Source organism: Mycteria americana, chromosome Z (genome assembly GCF_035582795.1).
Source record: "Mycteria americana isolate JAX WOST 10 ecotype Jacksonville Zoo and Gardens chromosome Z, USCA_MyAme_1.0, whole genome shotgun sequence".
NCBI lineage: Eukaryota > Metazoa > Chordata > Aves > Ciconiiformes > Ciconiidae > Mycteria > Mycteria americana.
In genome coordinates, this window is record NC_134396.1 from 63,728,185 (window position 1) to 63,748,678 (window position 20,494).

Here is a 20,494-nt window from a genome sequence, read left to right on the forward strand (position 1 = left end):
CCCCTTATTTTCCTGCCTCTGCATGCAGACCGGGAAGTTGTGTTTGCAAAAGATGGAATGTTGCAGGGCATTTTCCCAGAAACAGGAGTTCTGGCTGGAAAGACAGTTTGTGTGACTGTAGAGCTCTGGTCCCTGCCTCAGCATTTCTAACTCTGTGAGGGGATATTTGTGGGTTTTCCTGGGACCTTAAAGAAGGTTAACTTGTGTGTGTGTCTTCATCATCTCTTCAGGGTGGGGTTTAGCATCATCTTTTTCCTACAGCAAAACTGTTGTGGGTGCTGTTGCTTACAAGCCTGACAGTGCTTACTTTAGGCTTAGCACTGTTCTTTGTCATGAGTTGCAGTGCCATAGGACTGTGAAGACTTGCCAAGGTGAGGAGGACCCCATGCAATTGAGGTGCCTTAATGCAAGAGTCGCAACGCCTCAGCTTGGCAAGTATGCAAGAGACAAGGAGTCAGCGCAGAGGTCAAGGAGAAGGTGAAGCAGAACTCAGCAGAGAATATTAGTGTGGTGGGAGAGTTTTCCCTTATTCCTTGTCCTTGCTGTGCTAGCCTGTGTCTCCTGGTGGCTGACAGCTTGGAAGCAGCTTGCCAGGACTGCAAGCCTCCTCATCCAATAGTGTGGAGTTCCTGGTTTTGAGTCAGAAGGCATTCTCTTGATGATTGGTGTAGCTGCATGACTCATAGATGATCTGTTTGAGTAGAGAGCTTGCAGGCACTCCCTTGTTGGAGCCATGTCTGGGTTACTGAAGTCTATGTAGACTGTGGGAGAGGAGGAAGCTAGGAGATGTTTGGCACAAGGTATGGCTGTCGCAGCAGGTCTGGAGAGACAGCACTTAAGGCTGAGCTCCCTTGTTGGCTCAGCTGGATTGGGTTGGCATCTGGGAAGTCAGAACTAGGCCTTGCTGGTTAGCTGTGAAGAGTGTGATGAGTGGTGTCCTGAGTTTTGTGCTGATGTCTGGAAATGTGGCTGTTTTTAAGCAAGAGGTTCCCTTGCTGCATTTTTACAACTCTCAGAATTTGCCCTTTTGCAGCAGGTGTCCAAGTCTGTGCTTTTTCACTTGCTTCAAGCTTGCATCAGCTGCAGCTACATCAGTAACATGAATGCAGGTACCTCTGGGAACATTTGTGATGCTGGAATTTAATGCTTCCTCACGGTGGCTCTGGCAAGTAGCCATCTGTTTCTAACTAGGGCCTTGCAGGGTGTAATCTGGTATCCTCCCATTCCCTTGAGAGCCTTGCTTATCCTCTAATACGATGTGTGCTGAGAGCCTTGTGGGCTCTTGGATAGCACTAGAGGTGGGGCCTTCTTTGTGGCAGCTGTAAGGAGAGAATGAAATGCGGCTTTAGGAGGTAGAAAAGGAGAAAGCTACTAAACAAGAGTCTTGAGGTAGTTGAGCAGGACTAGCTTTGGTTTAGGAGTGCTGACTATGCTCTGTGTGACTGAAGCAACTGAGAGGAAGCACCTTGCAAGCTCCTGGGAGGCAGGAGAGATGCAAAGACTTGAGCCCACATTGCTGTTTTATGACCTTCCTGTTGCTGCTGTCCAGATTGTTCCCCAGGCAAACATTGAGCAGAGGGTGGCAAGTGTGGTTATGCACTGGTGTGGGGTGGTAACTACTTGGGACTGCTACCACATGCTTTCCTGATACAGGACTTGGGCAGTATTTCAGTATAACGCTTTGCTCTTCGTTCATGTCTCTCCAGAATATTGGAGCTCCATTATAAGCTGAGACCATAGCTCAGAGTCCACACAAGCCTGCTGCAAGACCATGCAGTCAGCCCGGCTCTGGGAGTACTCTGGCCTCCAAAAAGGCTGCCAGGACCCTTGCCTCTTCCTTTAATCCCTTTGGGGACACCAGGGCAGGAACACAAGACACACTCGCACATGCAAAGGTCCTCTAGCAGCTGATGATCCTGGCTGCAGGCTAAGTAGTCCTAAAAGGATTTTCCTTACTGGTAGGTCAGGTGTCCAAGACATACCACAAGAAACACATTCAACAAGCAATCCTATAAAGTGGGCAGTAAATAATACAAATTCGTCTCAGAGTGCTACATGTTACATGCTCCTTAAATCAAAGGATTTGTGTGAGATGAATATTGGCCGCTAACTGATGCTGAACAGACTGGTTGTGTTGGAAAGGCAATGATATAAATTGTCCCCTGTTCCTCTTACTACTGAACACTAATTTAGCCTTCTTGAATATAGGAAAGATGAACTCTGTCAATTATTCTTTCATGCGATAGGCATGTTCTACAGTTTCCGCACAGGATGAGGATTGAATTCAGTATACAGAAAACACTGGAGGGGACTCAAACTGAAATACTGTGCACCTGCAAGAGGTGGTTGTGTCATTTCAAGGAACCCTGCTTTGCTTTGCTTCATGTTCAGTTACAAGCAGCATATGGTTGCACCTTCCTTCAAGGAAACTTTGACTTCTGCTCGAATAACTACACCCCTCCAAAAAGAGGAATTTGAAGACAGCTTTGCCCTACTGCAAGTGAATTCATCCACCCCATCTCTTTTTAAATCTGAATTCATGCTAACTCAAACTATCATTTATGCTAAACTTAAAGTCACTGTGATGTGAAAACAAAGGAAGAAAATGCTGAAAATAACTTATGACATTAGTGACAGAAAGAACCTGAAATGTACCAAAGATGTGAAAACTTGCATTTATGAAACTATGATAAACGGTGTATGAACAAAAAATCTTTTATGCTGAGACCTTGGGAACAGAGCCGGGCTGAAGGTGGTTCATCCTGCATGCATCTGCATAGACAGGAAAATGCCTGTTAGCCAGGAGCATGAGGAAAGCTCTTGTACCCTTCTCTGGAAATGGGCACCTCTCTGAAGGTGTACACGAGTGAATATGACTGCCCACGGCATGGGTGTCATGGTTTAACCTCAGCTGGAACTAAGCCCCACGCAGCCACTCGCTCACTCCTCCCCAGTGGGATGGGGGAGAGAATCAGAAGAGCAAAAGTGGCTCTTGGGCTGAGACACTTGGCTCTTGGGCTGAGACAAAAACTCTTGGGCTGAGATAAAGACAGTTTAATAGGGAAAGAAAAAGCTGCGCAGGCAAGCAAAGCAAAAAAAGGAATTCATCCACCACTTCCCATGGGCAGGCAGGTGTTCAGCCATCTCCAGGAATGCAGGGCTCCATCACACGTAACAGTTCCTTGAGAAGACAAACGCCATCACTCCAAATGTTTCCCCCTTCCTTCTTCTTCCCCAGCTTTATATGCTGAGCATGATGCCATATGGTATGGAATAGCCCTTTGGTCAGCTGGGGTCAGCTGTCCCAGCCGTGTCCCCTCCCAGCTTCTTGTGCACCCCCAGCCTGCTCGCTGGTGGGGTGAGGAGCAGAAAAGGCCTTGACTCTGTGTATGGACTGCTCAGCAGTAACTAAAACATCTCTGTATTATCACCACTGCTTTCAGCACAAATCCAAAACATAGCCCCATACTAGCTACTATGGAGAAAACTCTACCCCAGCCAAAACCAGCACAACCCTGTCTGACAAAAACTACTTCTGAAGAAGTAGTAGATGAAGCAGGTGATGCCTTCTTCTGACAACTTCATGCAAGAAGCCTCGCATTTGCAGGCCCTCATCCTCCCAGAGGACTTGAGCCACTGCCATACCTGCTGGAGGGACAACAGCCAAGCAAGAGCGATCCAGGATGTTTCTGGTGTGTGCTGATGACAACTTCCTGACACAAGTGACGAGCTGATGAGAGGAGATGCTTTGCTGGACCCTGTTCTTACAAACAAGGAGGAACTGGTTGGGGATGTAAAGGCTGGGGACAGCCCTGGCTGCAGTGACCACAAGATGGTGGTGTTCAGGAGCCTGAAAGGAGGGCAGTAAAGCAAATAGCAGTATCAACAAGCCAGGACTTCAGGAGAGCAGGCTTTGGCCTGTTCAGAAATCTGCTTGGAAGACTCCCACGGGATACAGTCCTGGAGAGAAGAGTGGTCCAGGAGAGGTAGTGGATTTTCGAGGATTGCCTCCCCCAGTCTCAAGAATGGTCCATTTCCCCAATCAGGGAAAAAATGCAAAGGTGGCAGGAGGCACACATGGACGAACAAGGAGCTCTTGACTTAACCATAAAAAGGAAGCGTGCATGAGGTGGGAGCAGGGGCAAGTGACCTGGGAGGAATATAGAAACACTGCCCAAACAAGCATGCATGGGCTTAAGAAAGAATGCATTTATTATTGGCAAGTTCGGCAGCTTGAAAACCAAGACAGAGTGCCATCGCCTTCACAACAGCTCCCAAAGCACTGCCAGTTCCGAGAGCATCCTTCTCAAGAGAGTCCTTAAAATAGCTGGTTAACTGTACAGAAACAGGAGAAAGTTCAGGAACAACAGAAAAACTAGAAGAAGGAAGGTACAGCAAATGAACTACAACCCCTTGCTGTATTTCACTTCCCTAAAGCCTTATCAAATCCATGCTCAAGTCACAGAGCACAGGTTGTTGCACAGAAATCTCTGAAAGGGTGAAGAGTTAAGGATTTCGGGTTCACTTTTCACAAAGCTGAGTTAAGACTCAGCCAGGTACTGTCCACTGCATAACAAAGCTTCTCTCTTATTTAAGTGACTATTTTAAAAGCAAGGTTGCAGGAGGCACATATGGATGAACAAGGAGCTCCTGACTTAACTCTACCATTAAAAGCATGCGCACTAGAGGCAGAAGCAGAGTTGGGTGAGGTGGAAGGAATCCACCTCAGGAAGGAAGAGACACTGTCCAAACATGCAGGGATGAGCTTCAGAAAGCTAAAGCCCGTATGGAGCTGATTCTGGCAGGGGACATGAAGGACAAGAAGAAAGGTTTCTACAGGTACATCATCAGCAAAAGGATGACGAGGGAAAATGTGGGCCTGCTGAGGAAAGGGAATTGGGACCTGGTCTTAAAGGACATGAAGAAGACTGAGGCACTGATTGCTGCTTTTGCCTTGGTCTTTACTGGTAAGACCAGCCATCAGCAATCCCAAGGCTCCTGAGATGAGGGGGAAATTGCAGGGCAAGGAAGACTTACCCTCAGTGGGAAAGGATTAAGCGAGGTAACATTTAAACAAACTGGACATGCACAAGTCCACGGGTCTGTTGGAATGCACCCGCGGGTGCTGAGGGAGCTGGCTGATGTTGTTGCAAGACCACTCTTGATTATCTTGGAAAGGTCATGGTGGTTTGTGGGAGGTTCCTGAGGACTAGAAGAAAGCATGTATCACCTGTACTTCAGGAGGGCTGGGAAGGAGGATCTGAGGAAGCATAGGCTGACCAGCCTGACCTCGATCGCTGGGAAGGTGATTGAGCAACTAATCCTGGAAAGCTGTTCCAGACATGTGAAAGACAAGAAGGCAAGTAGGAGCAAGTATGGATTTATGAAGTGAAAATTGTATGTGGCCAAACTGATGTGTTCCAAAATGAGATGACTAGTTGGGTGGATGAGGGGAGAGCACTGGATGTAGTTTATCTGAATTTTAGTAAGACTTTTGGCAGTCCCTCCCATAACAGTGGCACAAAACCCATCAGGAAGCTAGTACCAGTGGCATCCCCAGGGGTGGATGCTGGGGAAATGCTGTCTAACATGTTCATGAATAACCTAGATGATGGGACAGAGATCATCCTCAGCAAGTGTGTTAGATGATAGGAGGCACTGATAGAGCAGATGGGTGTGCTGCCATTCAGAGGGACCTCAACAAGCTGGAGCAATGGAACAACAGGAACCCTATGAAATTAAATGCAAGTCAATGCCAAGTCTTGTACCTGGGGAAGAATAACCCCATGCACCTGTACAGTCTGGGGGCTGACCAGCTGGAAAGTAGCTTGGCAGAGAAATTCCTGGGTGTTCTGGTGGACATGAAGCTCACAGTGAGCAGCAATGTGCCATTGCAGCAAAGGAGACGGACAGCATACTGGGTTGCATTAGGAAGAGTGTTGCCAGCACATTGACGGAGGTGGTTCTTCCCCTCTACTCAGCCCTAGTGAGACCACATCTGGGAACCTGTGTCCAGTCCCATGCTCCCCAGAATGACAGAGACATGGACACACAGAAGCAAGTTCAGTGAATGGCTGTGAAGATGCTGAAGGGACTGGAACATCTTTATAGAGGGCTCAGAGAGCTGGGGCTGTTCATTCTGGAGAAGAGAAGGCTCAGGGGGATCTTATCAATGTGTATTAGTACCTGTTGGAGGGATTAAAAAAACACGGAGCCAGACTCCATCACCAGTTCTCAGTTGTATCCAGTGAACAGACAAGAGACAACAGAAGCGAAGTGAAATACAGGTAACTCCATTTAAACATTAAAAACCCCACTTTTTTACAGCAGGGGTGGCTAAACACTGGAACAAGCTGTCCAGAGTGGTTGAGAAGTCTCCATCCTTGGAGATATTCCACCCCCAACTGGACAATATGCTGAGCAACTAGGTCTAGTTGATGCTGATCTGAGCAGAGATGCTGTATGAGGTGGTCTATAGAGATGTCTTCCAGCCTCAATTTTTCTGTGATTCCTTGCATTTAACCACTGCAGTAGTGAGGCTGCTGGTACGCTTTTTGCATAGGTGTTGACTGCACAGCAGGTACGCTGTCCAATTTCTAAAAAGGAGCTCCTCGGATGGGAGAGCTGTCCCACAGAAGGAGAGCACCTCCCTCCAATGGCTGCATGTTTGAGCCAGCCCGGTGCAGATGCTGGGTGTGCAGTGGAGGAGGAAAGGAGGGGAAGGACAAGCTGGGGTGCACTGCTGGAGGCCAAGAGTATTGCCTTGTTCCTAGTGTTGTCATCCCTTGCCCGTATTTCCCTGGGGTGTTTGGGTCAGCCTGAGGGACCGAGGAGAGCTCTTGAGCAGGCTGTTGCTGCTTAGCAATCGCTTACTTTTTCTGTCTTGGCACTGGGTTTTTCTGCGTTGGTTGCCCTGCTTCACTTCTGAGAAAAGTTCTTTTCTGGAGGTGCTTTTTGCTAAATTTCAGAGGTGCTGGCCAAGTCCCTGAGTTTCTCCTGTGCTTAAATTGTCAACCCTGTGCTTGTCGGGGGCGATGGTTATGAGGGTAGTAGTGCTGTGCATGAGGGCCCCTTTTTCAGGCTGTACCACCACCACAGAGCATGGCTGAGACCCATGGAGAGAGCTCCTGAGACTACAGACTCCCATTTTTCACTCAGGAGTTTTTGGATGCCTGTCTGTGTCCTTGTGGAGCCATGGAGAAATACTCATCCAGCTGCCTTTGCAGGCTGTTAGCAGTTGAATGGCCCAAAAGTTTGGCCTTGCATCTACTCTGTGAGGCAAAGTGCATGCTAGGCATGTGGTTCGGGGGCTTGCTGAAGCGGGGTTCCTGCATCCTTTCAAGGGATGGCCTGTGGCAGCATTGCTCAGACATGGCAAGGGGAGGTCGAGGCAAGAAGATGTTAAGGAGGCCAGGGAGGTGGCCATGGGCTTGCCCAAGGCTGGGCTGTTGTTGGGGGCCAGCCCGGTGCCTGCACGGCGATCTGTGCAGCCAGGATGGCTGTGCTGTTTCTTTTGTAAGTGGAGCAAAGGCAGCCCGGCTCTGTAGGGCCAGAGTAGTGCCAGAGCACCTGGCGAGCCTTGGCAGGAGGAGCAAAGGCAGGCTGGAAGCCTATGGTTTCCCACTGTTGTAAAGCGAGATGGTCAGCCTGTAGGATGGGAGTAAGAAACCAGGCTGTTTCTCGGTGGGGCCCAACCTAATGTGGGAAGGTGATGGAGAGGCTGTGGCTGTCTGCTGATTTCTGAGGTGCACTGCAAAAGGAGAGAGAGGTCTCCAAGGTCTGTGTCTGCTGCTGAAGCCTTTGGTGAACTGCTTGGTGAACTGCTTGCAGGCCCGCATGACCCAGCAGTTACAGGCGTGGAAATGGTTGCACGTCCTGAGGGCTGTGGATGAGCTTGGACCTCACTGACTGTTTTCCCCCCTGTCCCCTTCCTACTCCAACAAGGTCATTTGCCATGCTGTTGCTTGCAGCGAGACTGTGCCAATTGCTCAACTGGTGGCCCGGCAGAGGAGTTCCAAGAGGAAAGTGGGACGGCAAGTGAACTGCCAGATGAGGCTGAAGAACACGTCTCCAGTCACGTTAGCAGGTAAGCCCCAGGCAGCTGTGGAGGGCCGGCCTTTGTAAAAGAACTGTACAGCTGCTGCAGCAATAGTCTTGGCTGTGAGGGTGTGTCACTAATGGCCACGAGTTGCGTGGTCCCGGTGAAGAGTTCCTGCGAGCGGGGAGTGTTGTTGACAAGGGTGCTTGTGCTTGCAAGCCATGGTTGGTGAGAAAGCCCTTCTCAAGTGCAGACATGAGATGTGAATGATCTTGAAAGAAGAATTCTCAGAGGACGCTTGGCTTTACTTCCACCTGCCTGTGAGAAACGTGGTTGAGACGTGGGCGAGAAGTGTGGCAATGAGCCTGCTCGTTCTTTGAGGCTGGGCTTGGGCCATTGTGGAGTGGCAGGGATGAGCCATGCCCTTGCAGTGAGAAGGAGCCCATGCAGCGTCTTCTGTGGCTGTTTCAGCAGCTCCTGTTGCTGCTGCAAGCGTCCTGGTGCACGACATTGCTGATGCCCAGGGGTGGCTCTTTGTACCTCTGTGCCTTTTGCGTGAGCTGCTGCAGCAGTGTTTTCCCGGAGCCGGTGGGTCAGCTTTCCCTCACTGCTGTGCTGTTGTTGTGTTGCTGTCAGTGGGGTATCCCAGGATGAGGCCCAGGCAAGGCCCATCTGCTTGCAAGTTGGCGGCTTGGAGCAAGAGTGGGTCTCGTAGTTTGTTTGTATTCCCCTGTTCTTGCCTGTAACGAAGGGTTTGCTGCTTCTTGCTCTCCTGCGACCACGCCAACACTCTACCCTCTAGTTGGGAAGCTGAACTGGTGCCTCATATCCCACTTAAACGACAGTGATCGTAAATGGACGTTGGTTCACTGTCTGGCGCGGCGATACCCCTCGGAAGAATCTAAGCCCGCCAAAATTGGTGTGCTACAGCCAGCAAGTAAACAGCGAAGTGACTGAGAGCTCGTTTATCCCAGAGTGGCCCGAAGGCCAGCGTGGCGTGTTCCTCCGCAGGTGTTACTTGGTAACGTCTGCTGTGTGGTGGGAGTTTGGGAGGAGGGTGCTTGGAAGCCAGGGTAGAGAAGAAGAAACCCTTTGGGTGGTGGTGCAGGAGGTGGCCGAGCAGGTGGAGTTAGGCTGCATGTGCTACACCTCTGGGAGCTGCTGCTGCCGCTGGGTGGTAAAGGGCAGCCTGACCTTGGCTTTTCTGAGATTGGAAGGAGAGACGGGTCTCCTGTTTCTTTCCCTGCTGCGGCGCGGCGGTGGAGATTGTGGTTTGTGAGTCGTTGGGCGTGAGCCACGATGCTGTAGCAAAGAGACCCACGACTGCGGCTGAGAGCATGCTTCTTAACTGTCTTTTGGAAACGTAGGGGCTCCCTGGAGGGAGTTATCTGCTGTGGTTGAAGTCTCTTTGGGTTGGGTGGAGGAGGGCGCTACTCACGGCTACGTCTGCAAACTCTTTAGGAAAGCCCAAAGGAACTTTGCGACAGCCCAGGCCTTTGAGCATGCCAGAAGAAGGCAGCAAGAGGGCTGTTCCTCGCCCGCCACGAGGCAGAGGAGTGGCATGTGGAGTGGTGAAAGCCAGTGTGGAGAGTGCCCGCTCTGCCTTGCCTCCAGCCGCTGGGAGTGGACCATCTAAAGAAATGCCCATGCAGAGGCACGTCACTGTGGTAAACAGGTCAGTGTGTGCACGTGTGTGTGCGTGAGCAAGGTGAAATGAAGTGTGGTGGACCCTTGGATGCTGCCATGTCAGCAGTGCGTTTTGGGACGTGGGAGTCCAGGCTCCCGCCCTTGCAGAAGGTGAGGTTTGATTGTGGGTCGGTACCCAGGAGGGAGACGGGTGGCCCTTTGCCTTTTCGCATGCTGCCGCAGCTACCCTGTGCTCTTGGCCCGCTCCCAGGTCTTCTGGGGAGAAGCGTGGCCAAAGGTGTCACACCAAAGGTGTGTGGGGATGTCGCTGTTTCCCAGGCCCAGGAGGGAGCTGTTGTGGCCAGCATGACAGAAAGCAGAAGGAGGTTTGTGTGGAGGTGAGAGGCGATGCTGTGTGTTCAGGGTCACGGTTGTGTGCAGGTGGCTGCTCTTTACCTCTTGCCTGACTTCTCCGTTGCAGCGTTAGTGTTTGTGGCCCTTCTTGGCGTGCTCGGAGCCAGCAGCTGCCCGACGGCGTTTGGGTGAACTGAGATGAGGGCTGGAGCTGCAGTTTTGCTGGGTTAGCAGTACATGCTGGTTTTCAGCCCCCTTTGAGCCTCTCTAATCCAGGTGGCTTACCCAACTGCTGCCCCATCATTTCTCTTTCTGTGTTGTTTTCGTCCGCCCTGGGCCATCAGCTGATGGTGGCGAGAAAGTGTTTGCTGTTTGCTCATTGTGGCTGTGCTAAGTCCGCTGGAGCTGCGCTAAGTCCGCTGGAGCTGTGATTGTGGTGGTAATCCTCTGCAGGTCACCAGGATGGGTTGGAAGTCAGCCTTGCATTGAATGGAAATGGCAGCAGTGTGCCGCTTCCCCGGCGACGTAGCTGTGAAGGGCACGGAGCAGAGCGACAGCTTAATCCTGCCTGCTCTTTCTGGAAGACCCACAGATAGCAGGCACGTCCTGCCCCTGTCGCCTGCGTGAGTCCCGTGTGCGCCAGGGGTCTGGGTGCCAAAGGGGAAGATGAGGATGCGCTCAGGGCACTCGTGAGAGCAGCAGCCGCTTCAGCTTTTGTGCCTGACTTTGTGGCATTTTACTGACGGCTGATAGCAGTGCCTCGTAACCTTCCTGCTGCTCCGCAAAGGGCCCTTCGCTACGGCAGTGCTCTGCTGGTCATGCTTTTTGGGAAGTTCCGCAGCGTGCTGGTTCTGGTGGGGTGGGCAGGTGCCCCGTGGAGGGGGAGGCAGCCTTGGGACTGCCAGGTGGATCTGCTTGGGCTTTCCTCTGGGGCAGGGCTCCTCTCGAGGGCAGGAGTCGCTCCTTGTGTCCATGGGCAGCTGGCCTGTGGCTGTAGCAGCAGCTGTTTGGACGTGCCCAGGCAGAAATGTGGAGGAGTTAAGAGGCAGGTGGTGATGGCGGCAGGAGCCAGAGGCTGTGAAGCTGAGGTGGGCAGGAGGAGAGCAGTGGCAGGAGCAGCGAGGAAGCCGGAGGAGCTGGCAGCGGCCGTGTGAGGAGTGGAGGGTTTGGAGGCAGAGGCGAGGGAAGAGAGACGTGCTGCGTGCGGCAGGTGAGGGGGGTGAGGCCGGGGCCCCAGCAGGAGCGGGGAGACTCGAGATGGGCCTCTCTGTCTGTGCCACAGCTCCTAACGACATGAGTGTGGACTGAACTAACCCCTGTTGTTCTGCTCCTGAGTGCGCTGGGTGGAGCTGCAGCGGAGAAACATGTCACCAGCTCTGTGCTCTCTTTTGTCGAGGAGGCTGCTGCAACAGAGGACAGAAGGGCCAAGCCATCCTTGTGTGAAAGAGAGATGTGGGAGCAGGTGTGCACAGGCCTTACCTTTTCTGTGTGTGCAGATGAGTTGGATTTTTTTGAAGTGGTGCTTCCCTAAAAGGCAGGGATCCTTCATCCCGGGACAGGCAGAGCAAAAAGAGTGCTTACAGTTCTCGCCAGGTTAGTTAGTTGCTGGAAGGCCGGAAGGTGTTTTGTAGTACTTGAAGCTTTGTAATGCTTGAAATAAAATTAGGTAGATGTCAGCCCTATTCTGGTTGTTCTAATGGAGTGTGCTTCATCTAATGTTCTAAGTTGTTCTAATGGAGTGTGTTGTCATCTTTGTTCCTCTCTGGCAGGTTTCCCTGAGCTCCTTTCGGGTAACAGTGTTTTCCTGCTTTTGTTTCTCATGTCTGTTCCTGCCTACTCATGAGGAGAAGCTACAGGCAAAGTGTGCTTTGGCCCCAGTAGTTCTGGAGAAGAAGACATCTTGTGCTGTTGCAAAGGGTCCAAATGCTGTCCTGTTAGCTTGGGGACATACTAGAGGGAGGGCTCATGGACAAGAGGATCATATTCTGTTTTAATGCAAGGTTGTGTAGTGCTGCCTGTGACTAGATTAATTTGTTTCAACTTGGCCAATTTGAAGCAGGACTGGCAAGATCCAGGTCTGATGTCCTTGCTGCTGGGGATGTTTTGTGCCCCCAGAACTGCTACTGTAGTTGCTTGTGCTTTGGGAATTGCAGGAGGGAAGGCTGCTTTGAGTGAGGAGGTCTTGACCTCAAAACAGTGTGCAAATGAGCGGAGGTGTGAGCAGCATCCCCAGAAGTCCTGGGCTCACACCAGCCTTGTAGGTAGCTGGCACAGACTCGGGGACACTGTTCCAGCAGCAGTGCCAGCACTTGCCTGTGAGAGTGGCTGAGCATTCAGAGCACAGGGTGACTGAGAGAAGTCCTGAAGGTGGCAGAGCTTGTCTCTGCCCCATTTCCCAGTCTGGGCTGAGGTGCCATCCGTGTGCAGTTTCTCTGGGTGTGTTTTCTGACACCTGCCCTGCCCCCTGCCCCTCCATTTACCAAAGTCATAGCAAAGCACATCTCTGCTCTCAGGGTTGCACTTAAAGGGTCTTTGATTTCTCCTTCTCTGTTGAGCATCTGTCCTGCTATGGCAGGTCTGTGTTACTTGCCTTGGCAGGATGTTTTCCCAGTGACAGGCTTTGTCTGAGTGCTGACTGGCCTTAGTGCTCCACCCAGCATTGTGTAGTGAAGCCCCACAGTGAGGCTGCAAATGGCAGTTCCCTTGTGGCTGCCCGACATCTGTGTCCCACCTGTCTAGCGCTCTGTGGTGTTTTGCTGAGAGATTTTCATGAGCACAGCTTCTGGGGCTACCCGCTGCGTAGTCTTGGGTGGAAGGGGCACAGGCTGTTTCTCCTCCCCATTCTGTCACACCCAGATGACAAGGGGGAGATGCTGAAGGTAGCTGCAGTTGTGCCAGGTTGTTTCCTGCTGCCTTCCCAGGCCTTCTTTGCAGACACTGTTGCAGGGTCTGAGAGGCTGTCTTTGTAGTAGCAATCACTTGGTAAGTTCGTGTCATGAGCATGTTGCTGTTGACCTGCAAACCCACAGAAGGTGGGAGAGAGACCTTGCTTGTAAGGCTAACTGCAGAGATCCTTGAAGCTGGAAAGCAACGGCATGGATGAGAACAGGTTGAGATGCTTGGTGACCCCCTTGCTTGGACCAGCAGGCAGCATTTGCTGCTGGCCACCACCTGGCCCCACTGCTGAGATGGCACTGTCCAATGGCCAAAGAGTTAGGTGGCATGGGCCTTACCAAGGTAAGGCGATAGGCAGGGAAGAGCATGCCTTCCCTTCACTCTGAGACAGTGGTGTGTGGGAGTGAAACATAACTGGCTGCTCGGCTACAGCTACGCAATGGGGCTTGGCAGGGCTGCATGGCTGGTTAGGCATTTGCAAAGGGCCAGGCTCTTATTGCTGGTATGGCTAGGAGGCCTCTTGCTGGGAACAGTTTCTAGCAGCTGAGGAACATGAGGCCTTACAGGCAGCTGAGTTGTCCATACCTGCATGCTGGGGTTGGGCCTGCTGCTGTCTGGCTGCGTTACATCCTATCTTTGGAGTGATAAGACCATCATGATCTGTGTGAGCAAGCAGCACATCACAGGATCTGTGTCTGATTGCAGAGCTCGAAACTGATGATAACTCGGCTCAAAGGTGATGTTAGCACTGCTTTGTTCCATAGGAAGCTGTTGAACCACAGCAGAAAGCACAGGAAGATACCACATGAAGTCTCTTAATACTGAGAGGATCCCAAGCCCAGTTTGCTTTCACATGCAACATAAGGGAATCATCAGTCCTCTGTTCCAGGTTCCTTTCCAAGGTGTTCCAGATGGCATGGCTTGAGAGGGGAACATCTGCCCTCTTCCTCACTGAAACCTTGCTGTAGTTCCTGCTCGCTTACCCTGCACTTATGTCATCAGTGTCACCTGATGTGGGGCTTAAGGTGGTAGAAATGGTGTGTGGCACTGAGGAATAGAACACAGCTGTGGATTCCTACTAGGAGGCAGCAGTAGCAGGACAGTCTCCATTACCCGTGTGGCTAGCTCATGGGGTTGTTTTGCTTGCTGCCTAGCAATGGTGGTAGTCTCTTTTGAGTCTGCTTCCCTTTAAGGGGACATTTTTCCTTGGGTATCTGTCCAGCTTGGAGTTGTCCATACTGGTAAATATACGTATAGAGAGGTGGAATCCTGGGTTTCTTGTAGGGTCTGCATGGCCAGTCACAGCAGACGTTCTAAGAAGAGACTGTGCTGCTGCTTTGTGTGGGGATCTGAGCTGTGCCCAGAAGGTAGAGAGTTTTCCTGTGATGCAGGTGGAGTGTTGGAAGAGTCTTTTCAGATGCCCAACAAGTGCAAGGTGTGAATGTGTGTTTGGGTTTCATGTGGGTGACTTTGCCTTTGTACTTTTTGAGTCTCATCTCACTTGTGTTTCACAAATGCTTGTGCTTGTAGTTGATCTGCTGCTCGGCACTTCTGGGTATGACCCTCCTGCTTTGGAAAATGCTGTGCTGGGCGCTGGCTGTCCTCACTGCTAATGCTGTGGGACATGACCCAGAACAGAAGAAGTATTTTTGGTACAAGTGACACCCCATAGCTGGTGGAGGAGCACTAGTTTCATCTTATGGAGACAGCAAAAAAGCAAGGGAGACAAGTTCATGTTAAGTCTTGTAAGATGCTGCTTAGAAGATGTGTGAATATGGGAGGCCTCTTTCTGATTTGTGGATCTGCTCTGATTAAAGGTCAGTGTGAAGGCACACAGGGCAACCTTAATACCATGCTAGTCTCGACTTCCTGTTGCTACTAGCCTCAGCATCATGCTTGACCCCTATCCTACCTTCTGAGAGCCCAGGTGAATCTGGGAAAATCCCCCTTGGTGCTTCTGCAGCTGGTGAAGTTGTGGTAAGCAGAGTGTACTGCTTACTCCTTACTGGCCCCTTGGGCAGAGACTGTCTTCAGAGCCTGCTCAGTGCATGTGCAGTGGCTGCTGTGGTCTGGAGGTGCCTGGTGTTCACAGCAACCTGCCATGCTTCTCTGGAGAGCTGTTTTGGTGCATTTGCCACCCTGACTTCTCCACTGCAGTTCTTCCTTGGGTATGTGTCTTTGAGAGGTGCTTGGTCCTGGTCTTTGAACTCTTTTTTTCCAACTTTTGTTCCCTTTTGCTTGCAGTGTATGTAATTATGCCACAGCTGATTGTTTCCCAAACAGTCTTAGTGAGCTACACACTGCTGTGACCTCTTCATTGTCAGGAGCTCCTTGTGCTGCGTGTGCTCCCAGTATAAGCTGCTGCTCTCTGAGGGACCTCAGAAGAACACCTGCAAGCATGACATTTGTGTCCTTTCAGTGGGAGAGCACTTCAGAGAGGAAATCTGTTTAACAGTGTAGCAAGAGCGTCCACAAAAAGACCTTGAGTTCCTGTGTAGTTTTAGGTGTTCCCCTGACTTCTGAAGCCAAATACTTTCAGGAGACTCTGACGTGGCTACCAAGAAGGTGAGCATAATCATGTTCAACAGCAAGACTGAGACGCCATTCAGAAAAAGACCAAGTAGTGAGGCTGAATGTATCAAATGTAAGACCATCAACTGTGTTATTAGGTCTATATGCTTTCCTTTTGCTAATGTCTTTTTCCTGTGCATTTTGTTTCTCACAATAATCGGGATAATAAGAAAAAACTAGAAACTACCTGTTGATCTGTCTTGTTACTGCTGCTGCTGATGTCTTCCAAGCGAGGACATTGTGAGTACTGATCTTGTGCAGGGGGCCCGCTAGAAGTATGTGAGATACAATGTATGTATAGGTCTTGTAAGCAAATGGAATGCTATTCAGAGCCAGGAGAACAATTTAAAGCAATTTTCTTTTCAATTTTAGGTCTGAGAAGAGACTAACTGTCCCACCACGGTTTCAGAAGGAGTTACAAGTTCACCTGTCCAGAAGCTCTTCCATAGATTCAAATGGTATGTTTGCCCATTAAGAAAACTTTTGTCAGCTACTCACATTAGATTGGGTGTCATTGTAAGAAAAATCTGTCTTAGTACTTGTTTTGAATGAAGATGGGTTTGGGTGAGAAACCAAGTTCTGTGAGTGAGTGAGACTTCTCACTGTGATTTCATGGTGCTGGGGAAATGTGTGTGTTTACTTGTCTGCCTCGCTGTCTTCTAGGAAAATCCTTGTGTATTAAGTGTCAAAGCCAATCACAAAGCTAGTGTGAGTAGCTTGGAAACAGGAGGAGTATGCTTAACTTCACTGCCAGGGTAGGGATCTGGTACAGGAGAGTGAAATCCTGGGTTTCAGGAGTAAGCAGCACACTAACCTAGCTGAATAGAAAATACCATTCTGTGTGCCCGGCTCCCAGCAGTTGTGCAGTTGATGGGCTTGTCAAATGATGGTTGCTTTCTTTGAGACCTGTCAGGCTGATTTGTGAAGCTACAGGTCTGGTAGCAAATATACCCCTCCAAACGGAGGAGAGGAGTAGAGATGAGGGAGCAGGCAGGCTAGTGATGTGAACCTCCAACTGGGACAATGATTGCCTGGCTCCTATACACAATGTATGAAACTGTCCAAAGTAGCTGGATGGTTGCTGCCTCTTTCCCTGCTCTGCTGGAGGGCTTCCTTGGATGCAGCAGCACTGAAAGGCTGGGTGCTGGGTTCAGACTTTTCCTCAGGACATATCTTAGAATGAAAGGCAAATCATTGGTCTGTTTTGTACATGTGTTGGAATTTAGAAGAACATCCTTAGGTGTTCTGCTGTATCTTCGTTGTTGTGTTCGTACTCCTAAGGAAATTATCTTGTGTCCCTCTTGGGACACTTGCCTCAGTGCAGCCTCTCAGCAACAGCGTGGCTGAGGGTTCTGTAACCTCTTCCAGGATCCCTTCAGAAACTTCTTATGAAAATAACGACAGTGATTGAAAATTCACATCCAGGTCAATCACTAAATGTCTGAGATTTCCATGGCTCTTTCAAATAGAAAGTGACTGAAACAGCCATGCTGGGCAGGAGAACCACATTTTAGAGTTGGTGTTACACTGGTAGCTGCCATGTTTAATTTTTAAGTAGGTAGGTAATCATCTGTCTTTCTGCTGATAAGGCTATGTTTACTTCAAGGCTATATTTTTGTTTAACAGATAACTCAAATACATCTATTGCGGAGACACATACTGTTGCCTCTGGCCCTTCTGCTGCTCATGTCAGTGAAGTTCAAAACCGTGTTAAGGAGATTCTGAGCAAGTGCAGCAGTGGCATCTGGGTGTCAAAGATGCCACAGATCTACCGGGAAAGATACTGGGAGGAGCTTAGCACAGCAGTGCTCCGCCAGCTTGAGAACTGGCCTCACGTGTGCACAGTGAGTACTGAATGTCATTTTTGTGGAAGATGCCAGTACCCTACAGATTTCTGAGTGTTCATTTGCCAAGTGTTATTTTATATAGTCCTGCATTTCCTTTCACAATCTGTAGCAGTGAAGAAAAAAAAAAGAAAAAGAAGAAAGAAGAACACCCCCCCATCAAATTATAACAATGCCTTCAAAACAACACCCAAAAAATCACTGTTGGCTGGACTAGCATTGTTTTGGAGAAGAGAGGTCAGCCTCTGTGGCCTCCTGGAGCAAGTGCTCCACGTTGCTGAGTTGCCACCTTTAACTGACTCCAACACTGACAACCCAGAGAGCAGCTGATGACACTTGTTCTCCATGCCATGTTTGTTTTTTTTTTTTCCCCCATTGCATTTTATACTTTTCCTTGTTGGTGGGTTTATCTCCTCTTAAATCTGTAAGTTACCAGCAAATCCTGTGTGAACAGTCATAGGTATATCTGTAGTTACTACCTGTCTATAGACTTTTCCACAGGTCTTTCTCACATCTTAAGTCAAGGTTACGGAATTTTGCTGTGTAAGTTAGGCTTATGATACAGTAATAGATGAAAGTGAAGTGTGATAATGTTGAGGGGAGAGATTACAGCTTAGACCCTTCCTGCCTGCCCCTCCCCAATGTCTGTTACCTCTTGATCACCAGGGGCATCTTTGTCCTTCATATTAGGAGCTGGTATCAGGCTGAGCCTCCACTTACAGGTCTGCCACATGAATTGCCATCACCACTCGGTTAAGGGTCTTCAATTGCTGTGCTTTTATCTTTTCTTCTGCACTCATGATTCATTTAGGGTATAATGCAACTTTGCATCAAGGCTTTGTTGAGCTTTACTTTAACAGGCCAGTCGTATCAATGAGCACTTTCAACTTCATCAACATCTGTCAAACTGTGGCACCAGAAGGGTATTGAAGTAATAATAATAGCTGTCTGCTTGAAGTGACTTTTCACGTACACACTGCTAAGTATTTAATATGTAAATTACATTTAAATCTACATTTAAAATGTAATAACTTTAAATGCCAAAAAAAAAGTTTCACTGAGATTAAATAATTGCTCTTCAGGAATAACACCATTTGCATGTGTGTATGGTATTCTAACACATATATAAAATGCGTTTGTGACATCTTACTACAGATATCAGTAACGTATGCAGACAGCAACAGTTTGTATTGATGGTTGACAATCGATTTGTGTGTTATCCATAGAGCAGCAAGCTGTTATGTTTTGAGTTATTTAATTCATGCAGCAAGTTTTAGTCTTTTTCTTAGCTAATGTTCCAGACAAGATGTTACTGTTTATCCAGGATCTTTGGGTCTGTGTTCATTGTCCATTTGTTTGTCATCTGTTGGGTCTATCTCTTCTTTCTAGCAGGCAAATAAAGTCATTTTAGCATAAATAAGCAGTCATTAAATCTGTGGAAACATTGTAATACAGCAGGCACAGTGCAACAGCAATCAGAACTATCATGTTGCCTTGGCACACTCAGTCTTGTTGTAGAGAACTGTTAATGAGCCTGTAAAGCCTGTCTCAGTTTACTGACTTATGTAAACCATAGTCACAGCTCTGGCATGGACAAGTTTGAACTGGGACCCCGGCCTTCTCATATGAGGGCTACCAGACATCTCTTAAATATAATCAGTGTTTATTCCTGGTTCAAACAAGTTGTCTGCAGGTGTACAGCTCTGTAGATCCTTTGAAATGCCAGAGGGCAGACTGTACTCTTCAGTATCAGTAAAGGTGCTTCCATGACTTATTTCTGCCTTATTGGGTACTTACACTGGGAGTGTCTGCCAGCCTCAGAAGAACAGCAAAAATGCTTGGTGTTTCTCTCAGTACCTTCTTAAAGAGACAGCACATACTCTTATTGAATGCATACTGATCAGTAGTAGCTTAGTTACAAACCAGCAGGCAATAAACCTTGTAATACGCTTTCAGCATCTCCAAGCTCATCATTTGAGGTCTCTGCTGTGGACAGTGTCGCTTCTGAACAACTCGTATCTCTCAACTTTACTCTGAAAGGAAGGAATTTCATTTTCGGCTTCTGGGAAATGATAATTTCTGTGTTTAGGTTACAACCACCAGTAATAGAGACTTTTCCTGTCTAGTGAGCTGAAGTCTCCAAAAATCACTATAAGTTGCAGGTTGATGATCTTGTTTTCAGTCTTCATCTTTCAGGCAGGAGGACCTATTACAAAGGATTGAGGCTGGCCTTGTTCTCCATTGGCCTGTTACCTCCCTTCTGTAGGTTATCTTGCTTGTAGCAACATATTTTGCACAGCTAAATGCAAAAGTACAAAGTAATTATGTAGTGGCCAGCACTCACAGATTATAGCCAAACCTTAATGAGCAATTGGGCTGAGAATAAATATGCTCACCACTGTTCTATAATACCCAAAAAGTCTTTCTTGTCCAGACAGGTTTCAGTCAGGAGAAGAAGAGTCTTTTTCAACAGCTCTGTCGGCCAGATCTGCAGCGTTGCTGAATTGGTTGTGTCCCACCACTTTTTTTCTATAAAAAAAAGATCACCAATTTTTTCCTCCCACCCTAATTTTTTTCTGTCAGCATCTTATACCTTTGTGTTTGATGAATTACTTTGTCATGCATCTTTGAGCAGTTAGTGATCCCCATTTTAGCCATCCTATCTGTCTCATTTCTTATCTTTCTACAGATTTTTTTTCCTCACAAGTCTTTGCACAACTTAGCAATTTTTTTAGAATTCTGAGCCAAAGTTATGTAGCTCTGCTGTGTTTGGGCTCAGCCTTGAATCCTTGGGGTGCAGGCAGCTGAACCCCTGAGGGGGAGAGGGATGCAGACTTGTAAACAAACGAGTTTGGTTTATTTTTTTGGTGGGGTTTGGTTTTTTTTTTTTTTTTGGAAGTCACAAATAACCCAAAAGTAATAAATTTACTTTCAGTACTGGCAACATGTCTGGTGGTTCCCTTTGCAGTCTAATTATAAACCGCCTTACTGAGTGGTGTGTATGTTTAAAAGACTTTTTCCTTGCACATGCTCAGCTCTCCTCAATTACTTGAACTCTGAGTGGTTCAGGAGATGGCAATTCAAGATATGACAACTCTAGAGAAGACTAAATTCCTACATCTTTTCTGAAAATATTTACTTGAATTTCCAGAGTTCTTTTCCAAAA

At 48.7% G+C, this 20,494-nt stretch overlaps 1 protein-coding gene across 7 annotated transcripts in view; it reads left to right on the top strand.

Moving 5' to 3' along the window:
- LOC142421744 (tudor domain-containing protein 7-like) overlaps positions 1-20,494 on the top strand; it is a 49,969-nt gene that overhangs the window by 4,140 nt on the left and 25,335 nt on the right. For 6 of the 7 annotated variants that reach the window (XM_075526766.1, XM_075526769.1, XM_075526765.1 and 3 more), the window contains 4 exons: positions 7,945-8,086; positions 9,500-9,713; positions 15,857-15,942; positions 17,111-17,328. In XM_075526766.1, coding sequence (XP_075382881.1) covers positions 7,945-8,086; positions 9,500-9,713; positions 15,857-15,942; positions 17,111-17,328 — 660 coding nt within the window. The remainder of the gene's footprint in view (positions 1-7,944; positions 8,087-9,499; positions 9,714-15,856; positions 15,943-17,110; positions 17,329-20,494) is intronic. The other variant, XM_075526771.1, reaches the window with a different exon arrangement.